General features: G+C 52.6%; 1 gene segment (V, D, J or C); it reads right to left on the minus strand.

The window, feature by feature from the left end:
- Positions 1 to 12888: 12888 nt before the first annotated feature.
- On the minus strand, positions 12889 to 13748 carry LOC148052636 (Ig heavy chain V region C3-like). The segment is given in 2 exon segments: positions 12889 to 13262; positions 13691 to 13748. Coding segments are annotated over 2 exon segments (432 nt in total).
- Between the last annotated feature and the right edge of the window lie 10851 nt (positions 13749 to 24599).

Below are 24599 nucleotides of genomic sequence, written 5' to 3' on the forward strand. Positions count from 1 at the left end.
TGGGATAATAATGTTGGCCAAGAAATTAAAGCTGTCTTTGGTTTGCCTTGATACAACCAAGCAAAAGGCCAGCCTTTTTCACCATTATTTTGAATTAGTAAACCATGGCCAGCGGTATCGGTCATGTAAATCAGGGCAGTGACCGGTTGTTGAGGTGTAAATCGAGCGAGAGCCCAACGCTGGGCCCTCTCCATGATTGTCCTAAGAATCTCCTGATGGTTTTTTGAAAGAGTCCTTGGAGCTAGGGAGGAATCTCCTCCTTTCAGGAGTTGATATAAGGTAGTCATTTCTGCCTCAGATATTGGAATAAAGTTTCTAAGCCACAATAGTTGTCCAATTAATTTTTGCGCCTCATGGAGTGTTGTCACTGTAGTCCGAATTTCAAATGATTGTGCTGTCACGCTTCGTGGCCTCAGTTGAGTACCTAAATACTTTACTGCACGCCCTACCTGTGTTTTCCAAGGCTCAATGTGTAACCCATGTCGCTCCAAACTGACTATCAGCTGCACGCGTGCCTTTTCCAGTAACTCCTCTTGGTTGGACGCCAATAACACGTCATCCATGTAATGGAAAATGATGACTGTAGGGAAATTTTCTCGAATAGGGCGTATCGCAGCAGCTACAGCAATTTGACACAAGACTGGTGAGTTTTTCATGCCCTGGGGTAACACCTTCCATTGATATCTGGCGCACGGGTGTTGATTGTTAGGCTCAGGAACAGTAAAGGCAAAGCGTACTCTATCTTCTTCATGCAAGGGAACACTAAAAAAGCAATCTCTAATATCTATAACCACTATTTGATAGTCAGGTGGAATCATGGCCGGAGAAGGGAGGCCCGCTTGTAGCGGGCCCATGTCTTGTATACATGCATTAACTGCGCGTAGATCATGTAGCAGTTGCCACGCTCCCGATTTTTTCTTTATCATGAAAATGGGGGTGTTCCAGGGACTTGTAGAGGGTTCGATGTGTCCTGCGTCAAGTCCTCATTGTACCAATTGTCGAACAGCCGCCCTCTTTTCCTCTGTCAATGGCCACTGCTCTACCCACACTGGTTTATCTGTCAACCAGGTGAGTTTTAATGGGCGGACACAGGCAGTGGCCATTATGATAAATTTGTACACAGCACTATATTCATCTTCTGCAAGCAACATCGTCCCAAGATGACAATGGGTAACTCAGCAATGACGGGGCTACACCATGCTACCCTAGCTTGTCTGGATTCCGGATCCTTCAACATAATTTGCATTGGGTTCCTGCTTTGATGCGAGGTCTGCATGCCTCCCACGCCTTGCAGCGAACCTCTCGGTTCGAGTGGCCAATCATCTGGCCATAGATGCGATGGGATTACTGTAACGTCCACTCCTGTATCCAAAAGGGCTCTTAATACGAGGCGTGGTGTTCCCCCCAACTCTGGGAGCCATGGGGTAACTATAATATCTACTTCTGGTCATGTGGTCATGTTTAGGGTGAGCGCCACATACGGCGAGGCTCTATCCCCAGCCTCCTCTATTGCGCGCTCCCATCTCCCCAAGGCAGCTGAGTTGAATATTGCATCATTGGAACCGCAGGCGACTCTGCTGGTCCCGGGCAAGGAGAGACTCCCTGTGCCATATATTGCGCTGCTGTTGTCGGGCCTGTTGAGCTGATCACTGGGGCAGGTGGGGATGGCACGGCCCTCAGCCATCCCCTCTTCTCGTTTCCCCAGCCCGGTCTCCTTTGCTGACTCCCCGCTTTACACTGTCGAGCTCTGTGGCCTAGTCGCCTGCAGCGCCAGCATCGTAGGTCTCTCTCTCCTTCCCCTGTTCCGGGGGTGTTTATTTTTGAAGGGCATTGTCGCGCCATGTGTCCTTGCCCCCCACACTTATGGCACGTAAGTCGTGCGCCACGGCAGGCCGCATGGACCGCAGCCACTACCGGTTGCATACTTTGCACCTGTTCCTGTTCCAGCACGTAACGAATCATCTGTGAAAGCGTGGTCCCTATGGGTAACTGTCTTAGCAACACTGCAGTTTGTGGGTTTGCTTGCGTACGTGCACAGTCAAGCAATATCGCCTCCTTAGCCTGCTCAGGAAGTCGAGCAACCTGGAGCGCCGCTTGCAGCCGGTCTAAAAACTTTGTGAAGGGCTCACTTAACGATTGCCGTATTTGGACCCATGGAGGCTCCCTTTTATCAAGAGCCGCGATGATGCGTATCGCTGCCTGGGCAGCTTTCGAAGATGCAGCAAAATCACGCCCCCGCATTCGCTGAGCCTGTGCCTGAGGAGTTGCGAACTGTCCTTCACCCGTCAACTGCTCTAAAGTCACTCCTGCCATGGCATGGTTGGCCTGTTGTGCCTCGATAACAACTTGGGTGCACCCATTCCTCCACTCCTCCCTAAACAATACCATCATCGAGGGGGTCAATACGGCCCACATCAACTGAATGATATCAAAAGGTGCAAGCGGCGTTGCAAAAACACAGTCTAATAGGACTTGGGTCTCTGGGGAATTTAATCCATGACTTTTCACCGTTGTGACCAATTCTTTCACCAACTTCGCATCTAACGGTTGCCACTCATATCCTCCACCTGGGGCTGCTCGGATAGGAAATGCTTGAATCGGAGGGGCCTGGAATCGCACTCCTTCCAAGACACAATTTTTTGCAATCATCCGCCAATCCGTCCCGTTTGCCCTCTCTTTCGGCATTCCCCCTGGCATAAGACTTTCCGCATTTGCCACCACCCCTCTCAATCGGCTGATCAATGCCTCGAGTTCCCTTGAAACCTCGTTAGTCCGTCTCGGAAGCGGGGGTGGATGAGCAACAATCGAGGATCCCTCGTCACCCGCTTCGCCCTCACTGCTATCAGAGCTCATGGGGTAATCGTGTACAGGCTCCCTCCACTGTGAGGGAATACCAGTTTGATTTCCCATTGCCCCAGGGATAGGGGTTCCCTCTGCTGGCTCACGTATCACTGGCAGTGCCGGGGGAGCCCTACCACACCCCCCCACGATGTCCTGCCTCCGCTCTCTGTGTGTCCAGCACTCGTCGATCACTGGGATACAATGGGGCATCCTCAGGTGTTTTGCCTTCCTTTTCTCCTTCCCGCCATCTTCCTTCACGTAGTTCGCGATACCGCTGGGATCCCACATTGGCCCCCGGGACCCAATCCAGCAATCTATCAGTCAGCTCCCTTTCCACACATTGTTGCAACTCGCCCCAGGGGTATTGAGGAAGTGGCAGATCCGCCGGTGCAGGAGGTGCCGAAGGTTCCGTGGGTGGCCGCTCTAAACTCCTCACTTGTATCAGGAACACCTTTCCCGACTCCTTTGTTCCCGCTGCGCCATAGTCTCCCTGCACCTCCCCTTCCTCCATTGGCTCAGCCCCCAGTAACAACGGTTCCGTCTGTGTCCCACAGGCCACTCCTTCCCAGCCAGCCTGTGTCCCCTCCGAAACTAAACTTGTTGGCTTTTCGTTCCCAGGAGATTCATGCCCCATCAGCACGCCACGTGCGGAAGGCCGGCGCCGCCTTGCCGCAAACCTCCTCTTGAGCACCCTTGTCGTTACCGACTTTAGTACCTTTATGAGTTCCGCAAGTTCCATCGCTGTTGCCTGATCACGTCGGGGTCACCACTATGTAGCAAACACTACACATCAAGGTTATCCCACCAGATCTCCAGCCCACCCGGGCTTTATACCCCCAGCAGTAGGTGTGTCATGTTATAAGGGGCGGAGACAAGGGAGGGTCGACCCTTAACTCTTTCCGTACAGCACGTGATCTTCCAGTCGTCAGCCCTTATCTTTACTACACCTGTCTTTCCTGAACAGCCTGGCTCCATCCACTACAGCACTCCTGTCAGCTACCGTGCTGCATCGCCAGGATCCCAGAGCTCTACAGCCAAGCCAGGGAGCAAAAACTGGGCCATGCTGGACAGGAGCCCAGGCAACGTGCACTAACCTGCACTTCACCACACAGCCTCTGAAGTTCCCACAGTAGACCCTCCTGCATCAGAAATGGTCTCAGCCGTTCAACCACACTTCCCTTCACCACCTTTTCCTGCAAGCATGCAAAAGTCTCTTTCCTGCACCTGCCGTTGTGTGACACCAACCTCTCATTAGCAGCTGCTAGAAAGAAAAGCTGAGAGATCTGTATTCTCTGTCAGTCGGGTTTTGGCCCACTCTGCTGCTGAGCTGCTCCAGGGTGAGCCTAGCACCACAGTAATACACTGCTTCATCTCCTTGCTTTGCTGCCTGCATCTGCAGCGTGAATCTGTTCTGGGAGCTCTCCACTGATCCCTTCAAGCGATCCTGGAAACCTTCTCCATAGTAATCACCCTCCCCGTAAATCCAGTCCAGAGAGCCACGTGGCCCCTGCCGGTACCAGAACATGTAGTAGTTGCTCATGCTGGCTCCACGCATGCTGCACTGGAAGGTGACTCCGTCTCCCTCTCGCACGGCCAGTTCCCTGACGTGTTGCTCCAAGGCCACATGGCCAGTGACTGCCGAGAGTGAGAACAAGCTATGATCACGCCAAGATTCAGCAAAGGTCAGGGTAACACTCATCAGGGCATTGTAATGGCACTGGACTACTGGGAGGACTAAATCCTTCTCTTTGAATCCAGCTGACAAAGAAGGGCAGAAAAATAGAGATGGCACCAGGAATCGGAGCTCACACGGAGGGAGACACCACGTTCCCCTCCCTCCTTTTCCCTGTCAGACAAGGAACTTTTTCTGATTTTCTCATTCAAACAGGAAGGTTTTGCACCATGGCGGACAAATCCCTTTCTCTTTGCCAAGATGCGATGGTGAGGAACCCACCCTCCTGTCTCTGAAAATGCTCTGAATGAGCACAGGACCACTCACAGGCAAGTGGGGCTTGGGCCCTATGCTGCCATCCTCAACCTGGTCTTGTCAAGATGGGTTGCAGTGCCCCAGGAGCAGAGTGCCACTTCAATGGCAAAGCATTAGGACCCAAGAGGTGGGAGTAGCAGGTAGGTGCCCTGCCTGTCCCCACACCACAGACGAGGCAGGCTGGACAGAGCTGTCTAACTCACAGCTAGAAGAGGAGGAGGGCTGTTCCCATTGTGCTCTGCAGGGATGGGTGTGGAGGTCGAGGCAGAGGCAGCTCAGGCTGCAAGCAGTCAGCACAGCTCTGCAGAGCTGTGCAGAGCACAGGGCCATGCACACATCCTGAGCAGGGGCATCACCCCTTCCTTGCACTTACCTGCGACGGGCAATAACCCCACGCACAGGGCAGTCCACATGGCCAGGCGCGCTCTGGCTCGCCTCTCGCCACCTTCACTCTGCCTGCAGAACAGCTCTGCCCACATCTCCCCTGGCTGGGCCTCTGTCACTGCAGGCAGTCCTCGTCCCTCCTAGGCACTCCCTCAGTCTATGACAACAGTGAGGGCGAGAGGCAGGGGCTGGAAGAGCGCTAAACAAACCCGGGTCTCTCAGGCTCGCCTTGTTTGTCAGATGCTGCCTTCCTCATCTTCATGGCCCTGCATTGCATTTGCTCTGGTATGTCCATGTCTTTCCTGTGCTGGGGAGTCCAAAATTGGGCGCAGTAGTCCACAGTCTCACCAGTGCTGAGCTCAAGAGCAGTCCATCCCAACGAGCAGCTACAATTGCCAGGAGGCCTGCATGGATAAGCAAGGCAAGGGAAAATGCAGGCCCACTGCTGAATGGGGTGGGGACCTGGTGACACAGGACATGGAAATCCCTGAGGTCCTGAATGCCTCATTCACCTCAGTCTTTACTGGCAAGAGTGGCCTTCAGGAGTCCCAGGTCCCAGAGTCCAGGGAGAAAGGCTGGAGCAAGGAACATGTCACAGCCCACTTATCTAGTCCAGAATCAGTAGCTTTGTCTCTGATGTTTGCAGGGAGGTCAGTGCTGAAAGCATAACTAAATTCAGAATAAACAACATCCACTCGCTCCTCATCCACCAAGACTCATCTTCTTATTGTAGAAGGCTTGAAATTTGGTTAAGCACAGTTTCCACTTCACAAACCCATGCTGACTGTCAGTGAGGAAGGAGAGGGTGCTGTTGGCAGAAGCTGCAACTCTTCAAGATAAGAAAAGGAATGTCCTGCCTGGAGACAGGGAAAGGATCCAATGAGGAACAAGAAGACCCCAGACCCAAATATTACTCTTGGACCCAACTGTCGCATGACGGGAGGGGAACTTAGACTTTAAAGGTCTAATTGCCCAGGGATCTCTTTGTTCGGGGTCCCTCTCCAAAGGCACCCAGCTCGAGCTGCTCTTCACCACTGTACCACTCAATATATTCACCTGGCGTACGCCATGGCGGAGACACTGCTTCGGGGAAACCTAGGGTCGAGCCTGAAGGAGAGGAAGCACCTGAGGGTGGGGGTGTGTGTGAGCTAGGAGTCGAAAAGGGGCACCCGTCAGCTCAGTGGAGCTGCCCACTGCGAAGGGACTCCGGTCCTAGCAGTTAAAGTCTCGTGAGGGGTGTGTGCGACTCCCAGGATGGTGTGTGAATGCTCGGGCGGCTGCTGCTCCCTTAGCAGTCTGGCACCCCAGATGGGACCTTAGGCCAGCACCCTCCGATCCTCCTACCTCCAACATCCAACTGGAGGCAGCAGGTGAATTTACCTGGGACCTTTGGAGAGGGAGGCTCCGAAAGGTGAGTGGTAAAAATTCCCTGAGCAACCTTGAGACTAGTGAATTAGGGGGTGCGTGGCCTGATCAGCATAAATCACACAGAAGGAAAAGAAAAAAAAAAGGGCGGGAAAAGGGGAAAAAAATAAAGGGAAAAGAAAAAAAAACGCAAAGGTGGTGTGTGGCCACATCAGTGTAAATCGCACATAATTAAGGAAAGGAAATGGGAAACATACCCAGCGTAGAAAGGGGGACACCCTTAGCTGAGGTTTTACAGAATTGGGAAAAAATTTATGGTACAGCCGAAATATCTAAGAAGTGTGCAACCAAATTATGCCAAGATGAATGGCCGTTTATTACAAGAATGGCAGGAGGGAGCTCCCTGCAGTCACGACCAGGGAGACATTGGAGACTGGAGGATAGGTACCCACACCAGATGGATTACTGGTAGCTATGGCATGCCTGACCTGGGGAGAGAAAGCTTCCAGGACTAAAGTCGAAAAAGAAAAAGGGGGTCATTGTAGCAGTAGAAGAAGCTACCACACAAGAAACTCCTGTACGTAGTTCAGCCCCACCTTATGTCCTCTCTAGCTTCTGATTCTCCTCCTGTTTACCCACCGGCTGCCGGGCTCTTTCCTAGCACTACGAGTCATGTTCCTAATCCTACTGCTGTACAGCCTGGGGCCTGGTGGAGACTGGGACAGTGCTAACCTTTTATAGGTACCAGCCTTGGAAACCTAGTGAGGTAGTGGTGTGGGGAAGTACGATGGCCCGCCTAAGGGAGGATGCCAAGAGGTGAGCCCAGCTACTCTCAAAAATATGTGCAGAGTGTAATGCGAATTGAAGTGACACCCGAATACCATCAAGGGAACTCTTTCACCCTTTTGAAGGAGAATAAATAATCAATAAGGATGCTGAATTGCCTCAACAGGCAGGAGGAAACAGAACCCCTGGAGAGCAAATGATCCAAACGGGCACTATAATCATGCAGGAGACCTGATGAGCCTCCTGGTGATTTTTGGGGACAACTCCAGAAGCTCTGCTAAAATACGGAGGAATGACGCTGCAGAATTTTAATGATGCGCTCACGATTAGCGTCTTTGTGGGCCAGGCGGTGCCCGATATAGGCGATTACTTTAAAGAACACATGCCTGGGTGGCAGGGAGAGAATTTGGAAAAGATTTTGAGTATTACTGTGTTTGTATATGATGGGTGCGAGGACAGGCAAAAAGCTGAGCAGATTAAAGGGGAAAAAAAAAAGAAAAAAAAAAAGAAAAAAGGCAAAAGAACAGGAGGCAAGTTTACTGGATGCGGCTTTAGTAATGAATTTGCAAGTGAGAGATGGGGGCTGAGAGGGGAAAAAGACCCTTTAGCAAGGAATTTGCAAGTGAGAGATGGGAGCTGGGGGGGAAGAAGACTGGATAGGAGGTCTGAGCTAAGACCAGGAAAAGAAGAAAGAGGAACGGGAAGGAATGGTGAAAAGGAGTGCTAGTATTGTGGGAACTTCGGGCATAGAGAGTGGGAATGCCCACTCTGGCCGTGGGAAAGGACGAAAGAAGGAAATGGTCACCGAGAAGAATTCCTCGGGAAGATTCGCAATCACAATGACTGGAAGAAAGAGACCCTGCGCATCTTGAAGCAGAAAGATTACAAATTTTTAATATGTGGGTAACCCAATGTGGGTAAACCAAGAGACATATTATAGGTAAAGCTGAAGGTCGTGAAGTTGAATTCTTGGTCGATACGGGAGCCACATTATCCCTTTTGAATTTTACCCCGAGACTGTCTCAGGCCACAGACAGAATTTTAATATGTGGAGTCACAGGACAAAGATAGCAGAATTTGAGTAAACCCCTATTAGGAATTATGAGAAACAAGAGTATATGAGGGTGATTTGTATTGGCGGGGGACTCCCCAGCATGCCTGTTTGTTAGGGAGAGATCTCTTACAGACGCTAGATGTAGAATTACACTTGTCACCTGAAGGTACAGATTTAATAATCATGGGAATGACTGTAGTCACTGGAAGCCCAAATAATGAGCTAAAAATACCGGAGGTATTGAAACCAGTACCAACAAAGCTGTAGAGGAAAACTAGCACTGATGTAGGACTACTAGTTTCAGCTTAACCCGTAAACAAACAAACAAAAAAAAACCAAAGGGAGGAGAGCCCCCTCCGGCTGTGAAACAGTATCTGATTCCTCAAGAAGCTGAGAAGAACATTCAAAAGCAAATAGACCGGTATTTAGCCAAAAAGATGCTGAAAGTGTGTGTGTGTCTCACCAGATAATGCTCCTAGACTCCTCGGGGAAAAAAAAAAGAAAAAACAGATTAGGTGAAGCTGGGGACCTGGAATATCGTTTTTGTACAAGATGTACGGGTGGTTAATCAGTACATAGTGACTCCTCATCCAGCAGTGCCCCATCCCTCTACCAGACTTTTACAAATACCACATTGGGCAAGAGATTTTATGGTGATTGATCTAACCTCTGCCTCCTTTCGCATCCCCTTAGGCATGAACAGCCAACTTTTGTTGGCCTTTACATGGAAAGAACAACAATTAAACTGGACTCCTCTCCCACAAGGCTTTGGAGGGTTCCTACAATTTTTTTTGCGAACACTGACAAATTATTTGAGAGATATAAAATTACCGGGCAAATTGGCTCTTGTACCATACGTAGACGATTTGCTAATAGCGAGTAAAGATGAGGATGCCTGTATAAAAGACACTATACATCTATGTACTGCCTTAGCAGAGAAAGGTCATCGTGCATCTCCATCCAAACTTCAGCTGTGTCAGAAGGAAGTTAAATCTTTAGGGTTTATCCTAAGGGAAGAGCAGTGAGTAATAGACTCAGAAAAGAACAGAAGCTGTAATAAAGCTTCCGTGTCCAGACACAAAGAAACAGCTGCGAGGCTTCCTTGGAGCTGTGGGATTTTGTTGACCGTGGATTCCTGGGTTGGGAGAATTAACAAGATCACTGACAAAAGTAACAAGTAATGAGTAGGTAGAACCTATTGCATAGGGTCCGGAAAAGGAGCAAGCTTTTAAAACAATCAAAGGAGATTTGGCATCAGCTCCCGCTCTCGGACTCTCAGACTATACCAAACCCTTTCACTTGTATGTACATGAGCGAAAAGGATAGCCAGTGGAGTAATAACGTAACAAAGGAATGTCCTGCCCAGAGACTGGGAAAGGATCCAATGAGGAACAAGAAGACCCCAGACCCAAATATTACTATTGGACCCAACTGTCACATGACGGGAGGGGAACTTAGTCTGTAAGGGTCTAATTGCCCAGGGATCTCTTTGTTCGAGGTCCCTCCCCGGAGGCACCCAGCTCAAGCTGCTCTTCACCGCTGTACCACTCCATAAATTCACCTGGCGTACGCCATGTCAGAGACCTCGGGTCGAGCCTGAGGGGAGAGAAAGCGCCCGAGGGTGAGTGTGTGTGTGTGAGCGAGGGGTCGAAAAGGGGCCACCACTGGCCAAAGCTGAGCCCATCAGCTAAGCCGATGGTGCCTCTGTGAAAGCATATTTACAAGAGAGGTAAAAACCACGGCACAGTGGCTGTGAGAGAGAAAAGTAAGAAGAGCTGTGAGATAAACAACTCTGCAGACACTAAGGTCAGTGAAGAAGGAGGGGGAGGAGGTGCTCCAGGCGCCAGAGCAGACATTCCCTGGAGACCATGGTGGAACAGGTTGTCCCCCTGCAGCCCATAGAGGCCTACGTCAGAGCAGACAGCCACACTGCAGCCCATGCAAGACCCCACGCCACAGCAGTCAGATGTGCCCTGAAGGAAGCTGGTGCACACACAGAGCCCATGCAGGAGCAAGTCTTCAGGCAGCAACTGTGGCCCGTGGGAGCCCACGCTGCACCACTCTGTTCCTGAAGGACTGTACTCTGGGGAGAGGCCCCACACTGGAGCAGTTCATGAAGGACTGTCTGCTGGGGGAGGGACCTCAGGCCAGAGCAGGGGCAAAATGGGAGGAGAAAGGAGTGGCAGAGAACAAGCGTTATGAACTGACCCCAACCCACATTCCCCAACTCCCCGCACTGTTTGGGCTGTGGAGGAGGTAGAAGACTCGGGGACGAAGGAGCCAAGTAGAGCCTGGGAAGAAGAGGTGGCTGGGGGAAGGTGTTCTTAATCTTGTCATTGCTTCTCCTTATCCTACTCTAGTTTTTATGGGCAATACATTCATTTTCCCAAAGTCTGCTGTGCCTGGGATTGGTGAGCAGCCTACCTGTCTTTATTTTGACTCATGAGCATGTTCATCTTATTTTCTCCCCTTGTCCATTGCGGAAGGGGAGTGAGAGAGCAGCTTGGTGGGCATCTGGCTGCCACCCAACGTTAACCCACCAGAATGGCAAAGGCAGGTAATGGTATCCTGGGTGGCACCAGGAGGAGTGTTGCCAGCAGGGCGAGGGAGCTCATGCTTCCACGCTACTCAACACCGGTGAGGCTCCACCTGCAGTATTGGGACTGGTTCCAGGCTCCACAGGACAACAGAGACATGGACGAACTTGGGAGAGTCTGGCAGAGGGCCACCAAGATGCCAAAGGGACTGCAGCAACTCTCCTATTAAAAAAGGCTAAGAGCTGGGACTGTTTAACCTGGAGAAATGAAGGCTCGTCAGGGGATCTCAAATCAGAGATCCCTCATCATCAGCAGAGCTGCTGACTTGGGTCTGCAAGGATGAAGCAATGTGCTGGAGTCCCGGGAAAGGATACTGCAACGCTATCTGCTGCACCTCTCTGCCAGGAGCCTGCCGGATCCAGTCCCAAGTGTAGCTGCTGTCACTGATGGGGACACCAGAGATGTGGCAGGTAAGCGTGAGAGACTCTGAGACCTTCCCTACCGTGGGGCCTGAGGCCTCTGTCTGCACCTCAGAAAGGGCACCTGCGACCCCAGGAGACAAGGATGAACCAGCAACAAGAGATCGATCAATTGCTTCACCTACTCCACCACTTCCCTGGGCTTCTGCTTGTCACGTCCGAGATCCAGCAGCTGCAAACACACAAGGATCACAAGCTCTTGCTCCCATTGTAATGTCAGATCTGGGAGAGAAACGCAGACTTCCTACTACCTGAAGAGAAGGGGCACATAAAGGCAGGGCCAGGCTCTTGCCAGTCATTCCCAAGTGACAGCACAAGCGGCCATGGGCACAAACTGAAACACAGCACGGTCCCTCTCAACATCAGGAAACACTTTTGCACTGTCAGGGTGACTCAACACTGGCACAGGTTGTGCAGAGAGGCTGTGGAGTCTCTCTGCTTGGAGGTATTCCAGAGCTGCCTGGGCATGGTACTGATCAACCAGCTGTAGGGGGCCCTGCTTGAGCAGGGCCGTTGCACCAGATGACCTCGGGAGGTTCCTTCAACCCTAAACCATTCTGTGAAAACAGGGTTGCAAGAGCCTTTGGGCACAGAGATGGGCTGTGACCCTCCTGTACTGGGCTTCCACTGCAAGGTTTTGGGAGCTGGGCGCTGCAGCAATGGCCTCTGTGATGAGGCCAGGGACTGCCTCATGCCCAACATAGCCTGTTCCAGCCAGCTCGGCAGCAGACCCGTCGCTGGCCAAAGCTGAGCCCAGCACTGAAGATGGCAATGCCTATGGGACAACATAGCTAAAAGTGGTCAAAAGAGGGTGCAGCAGTCTGAGAAGCGAGGAAAGAAAGTGTGAGAAACAATCGTGCAAACACCAAGTCAGTGAAGGAGTGGGAGACCCTCCAGGTGCCAGAGCAGAGATTGGCCTGCAGCCCGCGGAAGAGACCCCCGTGGAACAGGGATTTCCCTGCAGCCTGTGCAAGATCCCATGCCAGAGCATGTGAAAATGCCCTGACTGGAACTGGGGCCTGTGGAGAGCCCAGGCTGGAGCAGGTTTACTCTGAAGGACTACGGCCCTTGGGAAGGAGCCACCCTGGAGTCATTGGTGAAGCACTGCAGACCATGGGAGGGAGGAAGGAGCAGGAGACATGACGTGTTGTGGACTGACCCCACACCCCATTCCTCCCACGCACTTTGCGGACAGGAGGGAGAGAAGTCAGGAATGAAGGACTGAAGTTGAGCCTGGGAAGCGGCGGGGATTCAGGGGGGGCAAGGTGTTTTAAGGAGGCTTTTTTGTTGTGACTCACAATTCTGCTCTAATTTAATTGCCAATAAAATAGAATTCCCAAAGCGTGCAGTGAAGGCCAGGAACACCTGTGGTGCACAGTGGTGCCACCTGACTCCTTGGGAACAGCCCTGAGACTGCCCCCTCCTCACCCCTGCCAACATTCACCTTCCCCACATCTAATGCACCCTGAGCTGGGCCCCAGCACCTTTCTGTTCAAGCTCAGCTGGATTTCCTGTCTCCGTGCGAACGGCACAGAAGTAGCGGGCAGAGTCCCGCGGGTGCAGGGCACGCAGGGACAGAGACGACTCAGACTGCGAATTGTCCCGGGACACCGTGGCTCGACCCTCCACTGCTGCCCCGTACTCCTTGGTACTACCAGCAAAGTGGATGTAGGACACCCACTCGAGTGTGCCACCGGGTGCCTGACGGTACCACCAAACACTATAATCCTGGAAGGTGAAGCCGGACCCGCGGCAGGAGAGGAGCACGGAGTCCCCGGGCGCTCGCAGCCCTCCGCCGGCCTCCACCAGCCTCAGCTGCGCCCACACCCCTGCGGACGGAGAGCGCTCGCAGCCGGGCAGGGCGCGCCCACGGCCCGACGACCTTCACCCGACGCCCCGACGCCCCCCGCCCCGGCACAGCCCCAGCCGCCACCCCCTCTCTCCCGCCAAAGCCCCGCGCCCGGGGCAATGCCCCGCCTGCCCCCCTCGGGGCTCAGCCGCGCCTGCTCCCGACACTGCGGCCCGACCCGCTGCCCGACAGCCTCCCCCTGCCCCTGCCCCTGCCTCTCCCCCTCCCTCTCCCGCCCACGCCACCCGCTCCCCGCTCCCCCGCTAACGAAGGCGAGCGCCAGGCGACAGCGCGCCCGCCGCGGCAGCAGCCGCAGCCCCGCGGCCCCGGCACGGGCACGGCCGCCCGCGGGCAGCCCCAGCCCCGGGCCCAGCCCCGGCCTCGCTCCCCTCCCCGCCCGCCTCTCACCTGCCGGCCCCGCGGCCAAGGACAAGGCCAGGAGCCACGGCCCCAGCCCGGGCGCCATCACGCCCTGCCGCGCCGGGGACGGACGGCGCCCAAGGGCCCGGGCCCAGCCGCACAGCAGCCCAGCGGACCCGCGCTCCGCACCCATCCTCATCCTGCGCAAGCCCCTGCCCCTGCCCCAGCTCCTGCTCCTGCCCGCCCCGCCGCCTCGGCCCCTCGCCGGGGCAGCGCCGACGCCTCTGCCCGCCCCCAACCCCGGGGCCGCGGCCCCTCCGCGCCAGGAGAAGGGCGGGCGCGGGGAGGGACGCGGGCCAGGGCCGTGGGCAGAGCAGGAGCGCCCCGCCCCGCCCCCCCAAGGCTCCTGGCCCCTGGCTCCCAGCGCGGCTCCCACGCTCTCTCGCCTTCTCGCCCAGCCCCAGCGCCAGAGCCAGCGCCGGGGCCGGGCTGTCGGCCCACAGCGGCCCCTCGCAGGACCCTCCCCGTGCCCCGCACCCCCAGCCCGCCCTGGCCTCGCTCCTGTCCCCTGCCTGCGCTGACCAAGACACGTGGAGGCCTGTGCTGCACATGAGGAAAGGCAGGGACAGTCGAGACTGGTTACCCTGGAGAAGGGAAGGTCAGCGATGTGTAGAAAGACGTGAAGAGCGAGTGCAAATAGTACGGGGCCACACTCTTTTCAGTAGTGCTCAGTTTCAGGTCAAGAGGCAATGCACACATAGTGAAACTCAGCATGCTCCTTCTGAGTATCAGGAAACACTTTTTCACTCTCAGGGTGACCAAGCACTGCACAAGTTGCCCAGAGAGGCTGTGGAGTCTCCAGTCTTTCAGATATTCCAAAGCTGTCTGGGCATGGTCCTGGGCACATGGCTCTAGCTGGCTCTTCTCGAGCAGGCAGGATGGACCAGGTGCCCTCCTGAGGTGCCTTCCAACTTCAGCCTTCCTGGGATTCTGTGAAAGACTCACAGGCACATTCAGGACTTTGCAGGTGATATGTGCAAGGGTGTGGAAATGACCCCCACTCCTACCCCCTTGCCCCATACTCCTCCTCTCCACACCGCAGAGCTACCCGTCCACCACCCTGCCCCCAACTCCTCATCTTCCCTCCCATCTCTTGCAATCTGTTGTTCTCTTTGTTTCCGACAGTGTTGCAGGGCTGTCCTGCTGGGGACCAGTGTCAACAGGCTCTCTGTTCCCCTCTGCCACACAGAAGAAACACCAGAAATGGACAGTGGGAGATGCTGACAGGGAGGTGTTAGGGCTGCAGGGATATGCTCAAGTTCTCAGGAGCTGGGTCTCCCCATCCCACTTCTCCAGGATGGGAAAAAGCCCATGGGCACGAGAGCAAACGTAGCCACAACTGCTTCCTCTCACCTTCCCACGGCTTTGACCACATTTTCCCTGTCTGTGCCCCTGTCACCCCCACCTGGCCCACCATTACAGCCCCATTACTCCCACGACACTGCTCTGGCCTGTCACAGCTCCCAACCTAAATGCCAAGAGGTGGTAAACAGCAAGTAGCTGACATAGTCAGTGTTGTAGAAGTCATTTTTAGCTCAAATAAGGATCCAAAGACCTGTTGAAGCCTTAGACTGCAAGCTGTGAACTTTCACCTAGATACACTGACCGTATACTGAACTCCTACCTAGCTACATGAAGGAAGGCCCTGAAACTGGTGCAAACCAGGAAGGTAAGGTAGCCAAAACCATCGGCAGAAGCTGCAACTCTTCAAGACAAGAAAAGGAATGTCCTGCCTGGAGACAGGGAAAGGATCCAATGAGGAACAAGAAGACCCCAGACCCAAATATTACTATTGGACCCAACCGTCACATGACGGGAGGGGAACTTAGACTGTAAGGGTCTAATTGCCCAGGGATCTCTTTGTTCGAGGTCCCTCCCCGGAGGCATCCAGCTCGAGCTGCTCTTCACCGCTGTACCACTCAATAAATTCACCTGGCGTACGCCATGTGGGAGACTCTGCTTTGGGGAAACCTCGGGTCGAGCCTGAGGGGAGAGAAAGCGCCCGAGGGTGAGTGTGTGTGTGTGAGCGAGGGGTCGAAAAGGGGCACCCGTCAGCTCAGTGGAGCTGCCCGCTGCAAAGGGACTCCGGTCCTAGCAGTTAAAGTCTCGGGTGATGTGCGTCCCTATGTCGACCTATGTGGGTGCAGGAGGCTCCCCAGCCCTTCCTTGGGAGCATGTGCTGCGTGGGCCTGACGGGATGCCGTGGGTAGCAGGCCACATGAATATAGCAGACGATGAACCTGTAAGCATAAAGCAGAGTCACTGTGTGCCCTGCTTGTCTCCACTGCACAGACCTCCTCGGTTGGATCTGAAACATGCCAGAAACCCAGCATGGCTGTTTATCTACAGCTGTGCTCTGACCAGCTCATGGCTACAGCCCAAGCGGAAATGATGGGAACGGGAAACATCGTTGCCAAAGCCCAAGCCATTTGGGTGTCTCTAGTGGTCCTCACCAGAAGACTAATTTCCAAGGATAAGTTGACCTGAGTGCACACAGGCATGCAATGGGCTGCACATAGCTAAGGAGCTTCTGCAATGCTCTGTGCTGCACATTCCCCTGTCACAGGATGAACTCGGGTGTCAAATCATAGCGGAAGAGCCTGGAGTTGCCACCCATGTGGTGTCAGCCTTGATGCATGTTCTTATCTTTACTACAACTCCAGGTGCTGGGTAACTGCTACCTTACTGCACTAGCTAGCTAATCAAACTGTTGTTACTGTTTCACCTCTCGCTCAGCCTCGAAGGATAGCTTCAAACTGGATGTGGAAGAGCGATGAGACACTCCCGTGCCTGCTCAGGACAGAGATACCGGACTGATGACATAGAGTAGGAACAGGTCTTTCTAGACCCTGGTAAAACTTAGGCATACAATTAGGCATGTGGGGGAGTCCACATAGTCCCCAGAATACTTGTATTGTACTTGTATGCCATCTGCAGTGCCTGGTCATGCTATGGCTGCTCTGTTCACATGGAAAAGTCCTGTAAAAGGAGAAACGGGTATCAGCTCTCTTGGGATTGCAATGTAGGTGCCCTTAATTCTTCATACACTCCAAAGCTTTTACAGCTAGCAGTTCACCCAGAGCATGCATAATGTTGCATGAAGTGAGACAGACTGGCACCCGCAGCAGTCAGACTGCAAACAGCTCTCTTAGCCGCGTTGGCCAGCGTGTAGACCACGGGATGCTGGGCTGGCATGGGTGCATGCCAGAGTATGTGGCCTAAATAATAGTACACAACCTCCTTACATCAAAGTAGGCTACTGGCTGCTATGAAACAAGAATGGCCAAGCTTTGAAAGTCATCACTGCCCAGTATCTCCGGGATTTGGAAAAAGTCGGCCATACCTGTAGGTCATGCCCTGCTAAGCCAAGTCTACTGCAATACCGGGAGTCCAAGGGACTGATAAGCTTCCGTGGACACACAGTAGAGGTGAGCAATTGTCCTACAGGTGAAATACAGCATGAAGAGTTTGTAGGCATGCATTAATTATTCCATGCGTAGAACCCTCTACATCTGCTCACGCCGTCCCACTAGACATTCAAGAACCTTGGGAATGGGCTGTGGCTAAATGGTGGCGAAATGGTGCCCCAGAAGACCCAGGTATATCCGGAGCTGAGCAGCAGACATGTACCTTAAAAGCCTCAAGGGATGGAGTAACATCCCACAAAATGGCAAAACCGCTCTTGGAGTCTACCGCCAGCCCATGAACCTCATGTTTGTCTCCAGACAGTGGGACTTCACACATATTCCACACAATCACTTTGTTTGGCCACAACAGAACCATTAGACATACACAGAGATTAGTGCTATTAGTAGAACAATAGAACCATTAATAGTAATAGCTATAGAATAACAGTCTGCCATTATAAAGAGAAACAGAAAAAATACCATGGTACCACCAATTAATTAAGCAATAATGGACCCTACCCTCCCCCTGCCAATATTGGGAACTGGAGGCTTCCTAAACAGTCTTCTTCAATTTACTGCAAATTTGGACCACGAAATACTCTCCTTGCTGGACTCTGATAAACAACGCAATCAAGTAGAGGTAGTCAGTCTGCTGAATGAGCAGCTAGCACTGCTCTTGCCAGATGGTGGGACAGCTCTGGTGGTTTTACCTCCAACACCACTGCCATTCGACACCTGTTCTCATGCCCATTATTTGTTTCACTTGCCACTATACTGGCATTAATAATTACAGTAATTGCTCTCTGTAGCGGTTTAACCTTAGCCAGCAACTAAACACCACACAGCTGCTCACTCACTCCCCCCCGCTGGGATAGGGGAGAGAATCAAAAGGGTAAAAGTGCGAAAGCTCACGGGTTGAGACAGTTTAATAGGCAAAGAAAAAGCTGCACACGCCAGCAAAGCAAAATAAGGAATCCATTCATGACTTCCTATCATCAGGCAGGTGTTCAGCCATCTCCAGGAAAGCAGGGCTCCATCATGCATAACGGTTACTTGGAGAGACAAAAACCATAACTCAGAACGTTCCTCCTTCCTTCTTCTTCCCCCAGCTTTTCTTGCTGAGCATGATGTCATATGGTATGGAATAGCCCTTTGGTCCGTTGGGATCAGCTGTCCCAGCTGTGTCCCCTCCCAGCTTCTTGGGCACCCCCAGCCTCCTTGCTGGTGGGGCAGCACGAGAAACAGAAAAGGCCTCGACTCTGCGTGAGCACTGCTCAGCAATACCTAAAACATCCCTATATTATCAACACTGTTTTCAGCAAAAATCCAAAACATAGCCCCATACCAGCTACTATGAAGAAAAGTAACTTTATCCCAGCCCAAACCAGTACACTCTGTGTCTAAAAGGCTTTCTGGCTTCCAAGAAGGGCTGGTAGCTTCTGCATCTAACCTGCAAATCACGATATCAGTGAGAAAGTTCAACAGTACGCAGGTCAGTGCTGTGGAGAGGTGCTAGCGGGAAGACCCTTGCCCATCAAGAATGCAAGCATCACAAATGCTCTGGAGTCGACGCAGGCATGTTCTGTGCCCAGCTGTACTGCCCATATCACCTGATGCGTGCTCGATGCTGCAGCAGCGTGGGCTTCCCAGCACTGGAACAGATGTAAGATTTCAAGACTTCCTATCGCCTTTCCTGGGATGTTAATAAAAGAGTTCTCTAATCCCAAGGGTCTTTATGCCTTTTCTTCTAGGTTCAGGAAGATCCAACACCTCCTGGGGCAAAAAATCCTGCATCATGCAGGGTTTTCAGGGACAAAGACCAGGGGGGACAGTCTGGAGCAAGGTCACTGCCAGGCCACTCTCAATCGTCTTGGAATGATCACGGTGTTTGGGAGAGGTGCCTGAGGACTGGAGGAAAGCAAATGACACTGCTATCTTCAAGAGGGGCAAGAAGGAAGTCCCAGAGAACTACAGGCCGGTTAACCTCACCTTGAGCCCTGGGAAGGTGATGGTGCAACTAGGCCTGGAAAACATTTCCAGGCTCATAAAGGACAAGAAAGTCAGCAGGAAAGTCAGCAGGCGGGCAAGTTATGCTTGACCAACTTGATAACCAACTTCTGTGATGAAAGGACGGGCTTTGTAGAGGAGGGGAGAGAAGTGCAAATTGTTTGCCTTGACTTCAGGAAGGCTTTCAACTCTGTCCTCCAACATAAGGTCCTCAGAGAGAAGCTGATGAAGTCTGGGCTAGATGAGCAGAAGGTGAGCTGGACTGAATACTGGACACACAGTCAGTCCCCGAGCGTGGTGACCAGTGGCATGAAGTCCAGTTGGAGGCCAGTATCTAGCAGTGTACCCCAGGGGTCCAGTCCTGTTTAACATCTTCAGCCGTGATCAAGAGGATGGAATAAAGAGCACCCCCAGCAAATTTCTTGATGAAACAAAACTGGGAGGAGGGGCTGCTACACCAGAGGGTTGCGCTGCCATCCAGAAGGAACTCGGCAGGCTGGAGAAACGGGCTGACAGGAACCTCAGGCAGTTCAACAACGTGTACTCGTTTGGGCTCGGGTAGAGTTCGTTTTCTTCATAGTAGCTCTCATGGTGCTATGCTTTGAATCTGTGAGCAAAACGGTGTTGATGACACAGGGATATTTTAGCTATTGCTGAACAGCACTCACACGGTGTCAATGCCTTCTCTGACTTGCATGCTGCCCTGACAGTGAGTAGGCTGGGGATGCACAAGATGCTGAGAGGGGACAGAGCCAAGAGAGTTGATGTCAACTGAGCAAAGCAATTTTCCATACCGTATGATGTGGGGCTCAGCAACAAAAACTCGGGGACAGATGGTTGAAAGGGGGGCATACGGCGTTATGGCATTTGTCTTCCCAAGCAACTGTTCGGCGCGATGAAGGCCTGCTTTCCTGGAAATGGCTAAACACCTGCCTGCCAATGGAAAGTAGGGAATGAATTCTGTATTTTGCTTGGCTTGTGCATGCACTTTTTTTTTCACCTATTAATCTGTTGATCTCAACTCCTGAGTTTTCTCTCTTTTCCACTTCCGACTCACTCTACCATCCTGCTGAGGGGACACTGAGCGAGCGCCTCTGTGGTTGTTGCAGGCCAAGAAGGTGACAGGGAGGCTGGAGCTCCTCTTACCTGAGGAAAGGCTGAGAGAGCTGGCACTGTTTACCCTGGAGAAGAGAAGGCTCAGGGGGGATCTCATCAATACATAAAACTATATGAAGGGAGGGTGCAGGGAAGGCAGGGCCAGGCTCTTTGCAGCGGTGCTCAGTGACAGGTCAAGAGGCAATGTGCAGCCTAATGTGACTCTTTTCCACTGACTCAGCACTGGCACAAATTGCCCAGAGAGGTTGGTGGGTCTCCATGCTTGGACATATTCACAAGCTATCTGGACATGGTCCTGGGCACCTGGCTCCAGGTGGCCCTGCTCGAGCAGGGGGCTTGGTCCGGATGACCTCCTGAGGTGCCTTCCACCTTCAACCCTTCTGTCATTCTGTGAAAGACTCACAGGCACTTTCCTCTTCGGGCTACAAGTTTCAAAGCTGGAACTCAAGAGAGAAATATGCAAGTGATACAAAAGTAATATGGGTGGGTAAACGAGTAGCACACAGAGGACTGGGGAGAGCTATTCAGCATGGTTGTGTTTGCTGTATTTATGGTCTATAGTCTTCTGTTTCATCTTATGATTGTTCTGTAAAGCTGCAGACACTGGTACATGCAGATGTGACGAGCTTGTACAACCACGTACACAAACCCAGAGCCTGGCTTCAGAAGGATGGGCAATAACATGCGTCCCAATCTGACCGGTTGACTGGCTGCTCCCTGGCGCCTGAGAGGCTGAATGTGGGCCCCAGGTGGTTGCTGTGTCCAAGGTACCTGGACAGAGTGGAGGGGAGGGAATTCAATCAGGAAATGATTGGCAGAGGCTCGCCCTTTCTCCCTCACAGCCACCCAAAGGCCACTGCCAGATGACTGCAGGGGGTACAGGGCGGCATGTTGGCAGCGCACGAGGAAAGGAGGAGAGACGAGTGGTCTTCTCCACTGTCAGGATGGAAGAGTACTCCCAAAGCATTTGCAGCCCCCAAAGCTGCTTCAAAGCTCTGGCTGGCCATCAGGCCTGATGCTGTCTTTTCAAGCTCTCAACAAAGAGCATGAGAAAGGGGAGCAGAAGAGGAGCCAGTGTTGCTCACACGATGGCAGAGGATTTCTCGTGGTTTAATCGCAGCCAGCAACAAAGCACCACGCAGCCACTCACTCAGTGCCCCTCGGTAGGACTGGGGAGAGAACTGAAAGAGTAAAAGTGAGAAAACTCGGGGGTTGAGACAAAGACAGATTAATAGGTAAAGCAAAAGCCGCACATGCAAGCAAAGCAAAGCAAGGAATTCATTCACTACTTCCCATTGGCAGGCAGGTGTTCAGCCATCTCCAGGAAAGCAGGGCTCCATCACGCCTAACGGCTTTTTGGGAAGACAAATGCCATCACATTGAACGTCCCCCCCTTCCTTCTTCTTCCCCCAGCTTTATATAGTGAGCATGACATCATATGGTATGGAATAGCCCTGTGGCCAGTCTGGGTAAGCTGTCCTGCCTGTGCTCCCTCCCAGCTTCTTGTGCACCTGGCAGAGCATGGGAAGCTGAAATGGCCTTGACCAGTGTAAGCACTGCTTAGCAAACTACAACATCAGTGTGTTATCAATATTATTCTCACCATAAACCCAAAAAACAGCACTCTACCAGCTACTTGGAAGAAAATTAACTCTATCCCAGCTGAAACCAGGACAAGAGTTGAGGCTGTAATGGACCTCTGGAAAAGATCTAGTTTAACCCTCCTGCTCGAAGCTCGATCAACTAGAGTAGGTGTACTGGGTCTCCTTGGGATGGAGTTAATTTGCTTCATAGCAGCCTGTACGGGCAGCTGTCATGTTTTGTGACCAAAACCATGTTCACACCAATCTTTTAGCTGTTGCTGAACAGTGCTTACACAGCATCAAGGCCTTCTTGTACAACTCACCACAACCGGCCAAAGGGATATTCCATACCACATAAAGCCATGTGAACCAATAAACCTGGGGGAAATAAGGAGCACACGGGGACATTCAGAGTTAGGACATTTGTCTTTCCCAAGTAACCACTATGGGTGATGAAGCCCTGCTTTCCTGGAAAGGCCTAAACATCTGCCTGCCATGTGGACGTCGGCAATGAATTCCTTATCTTGCTTGGTTTGTGCGTGCAGCTGTTGCTTTGCTTATTAAACTCTCTTTATCGCAACACACAAGTCTTCTCACTTTTACCCTGCCGATTCTCTCCCCCACCCCACTGCGGTTGACTAAGCGAGCAGCGGTGTGGGACTGAGCTGCTTAGCAGGGTTAGGGACGGCAGGCTGCCCACAGCCTTGTGCTGTTCAGTTTTGAATACCTCCAAGAATGGAGGCTACACAGCCTCAGGTATTTACACACACTGACAAATCCCCCCCTAGCATTTCCTTCTCCACACCAAACAAACCCAGTTCTCTCAGGGTCACCTTGTATGTCAGATGCTGCCTTCCTCATCTTCAGGGCCCTTCATTGCATTTGCTCTGGTATGTCCATGTCTTTCCTGTGTTGGGGAGTCCAAAATTGGACGCAGTAGTCCACAGTCTCACCAGTGCTGAGCTCAAGAGCAGTCCATCCCAACGAGCAGCTACAATTGCCAGGAGGCCTGCATGGATAAGCAAGGCAAGGGAAAATGCAGGCCCACAGCTGAATGGGGTGGAGGACGCAGTGACAGGTCCTGAATGCCTAATTCCCCACAGTCTTTACTGGCAAGAGTGGCCTTCAGGAATCCCAGGTCCCAGAGTCCAGGGAGAAAGGCTGGAGCAAGGAAGATGTACCCTTGCACACTCCATGGCACTGAGCACTTATCCAGTCCATCAGAAATAGCTTTGTCTACAACACTGCTCATAGAGACAGTGCTGAAAGCGTACCTAAATTCAGAATACACAACACCTACTCCCTCCTCATCCACCAAGACTCATCGTCTTATTAGAGAAGGCTCCAAATTTGGGTGAGCATGATTTCCACTTCACAAGCCATGCTGACTCTTCCCAGTCACCTTTTTGGCCTTCATTTGCTTGGCAATGGTTTCCAGAACTATGTGCCCCATCACCTTTGGAGGAACTTAGATGAGGCTGAGAGGCCTGGACATCCTCAGATCCTCCCTCTTGACAACGGGACTGTCCTTTTCTTTCTTTCAGTCCATAGAAAACTCTCCCAATTACCGTGACACGTCAAAAATTATTAAGAGCAGTCTCACAGCGACATCAGCCAGCTCCCTCAGCACTCGTGGGTGCACCCTATCACTTCCCATACGGTCCTGTCCCTCCAGGTTCTTTAACTGTGCCTTGGCATTATCCTCCTCCACTGACACAAGTCTTCCCAGCTCTGGACACTCTGAAGGGGGTCAGAGACCTGGGGTTCCTGGAAGCCAGGATTGCCTGCAAAGAATGAGGCAAAGAAGATCCCTCCCACATCACCTTTGCTTCACTCTCTGCCTCCTCAAGAGGAGCCATTCTTGAGCCTCAAGGAGGTGACCTCTGAAAATGAAGCAGCTCTCCTAGACACCCTCCTCTATCCAGGACCATAACCCATGGGATTCTTCCAAGCAGATCCCAGAAGAGCCCAGATTCGCCTCTCCTGAAGTCCAGGGCTGCGGTCCTCCTTTTTCCATTGCTCCCTCCTCTCTGGATTCTGAGCTCAAACACTGCATAACCACTGCACTCAAGGCTGCCCCTCACCTTCACATCCACCACCAACTCTTCCTCTGATGTAGTTTTCATCAGTGCATGCCAGAAAACTGCTCGATTGCTTGTGCCCTGCTGGACTGCCCCACCAGCCAACACGTGGTACTGCTCACGCCCCCCGTGAGGACCAGGGCCAGTGAACATGAGGCTTCTTCCAGTTGTCAGAAGAAGGCCTCCTCTAGTTCTGGTTCCTGATCAGGTGATCTGTAGTAGCCTTCCACCACAAAGTTGACCTGCTCTCTAATCCTCACCCATAGGCTATGGCTGGCTCACTGCATGTCCCAAAGCAGAGCTCCATGAATGCCAGCTGCTCTTTCACAGAAAGGGCAAGCCCTGCCCCTCGCCTTCCCAGCCTGTCTTTCCTGAACAGCCTGGCTCCATCCACTACAGCACTCCTGTCAGCTACCGCGCTGCACCGCCAGGATCCCAGAGCTCTACAGCCAAGCCAGGGAGCAAAAACTGGGCCATGCTGGACAGGAGCCCAGGCAACGTGCACTAACCTGCACTTCACCACACAGCCTCTGAAGTTCCCACAGTAGATCCTCCTGCATCAGAAATGGTCTCAGCCCTTCAACCACACTTCCCTTCACCACCTTCTACTGCAAGCATGCAAAGGTCTTTCCTGCACTTCCCACTTCGTGACACCAACCTCTCATTAGCAGCTGCTAGAAAGAAAAGCTGAGAGATCTGTATT

The sequence above is a fragment of the Nipponia nippon genome, unplaced genomic scaffold (assembly GCF_047370975.1).
Source record: "Nipponia nippon isolate SJK-2023a ecotype South Korea unplaced genomic scaffold, ASM4737097v1 scaffold_45, whole genome shotgun sequence".
NCBI classification, from domain to species: Eukaryota; Metazoa; Chordata; class Aves; order Pelecaniformes; family Threskiornithidae; genus Nipponia; species Nipponia nippon.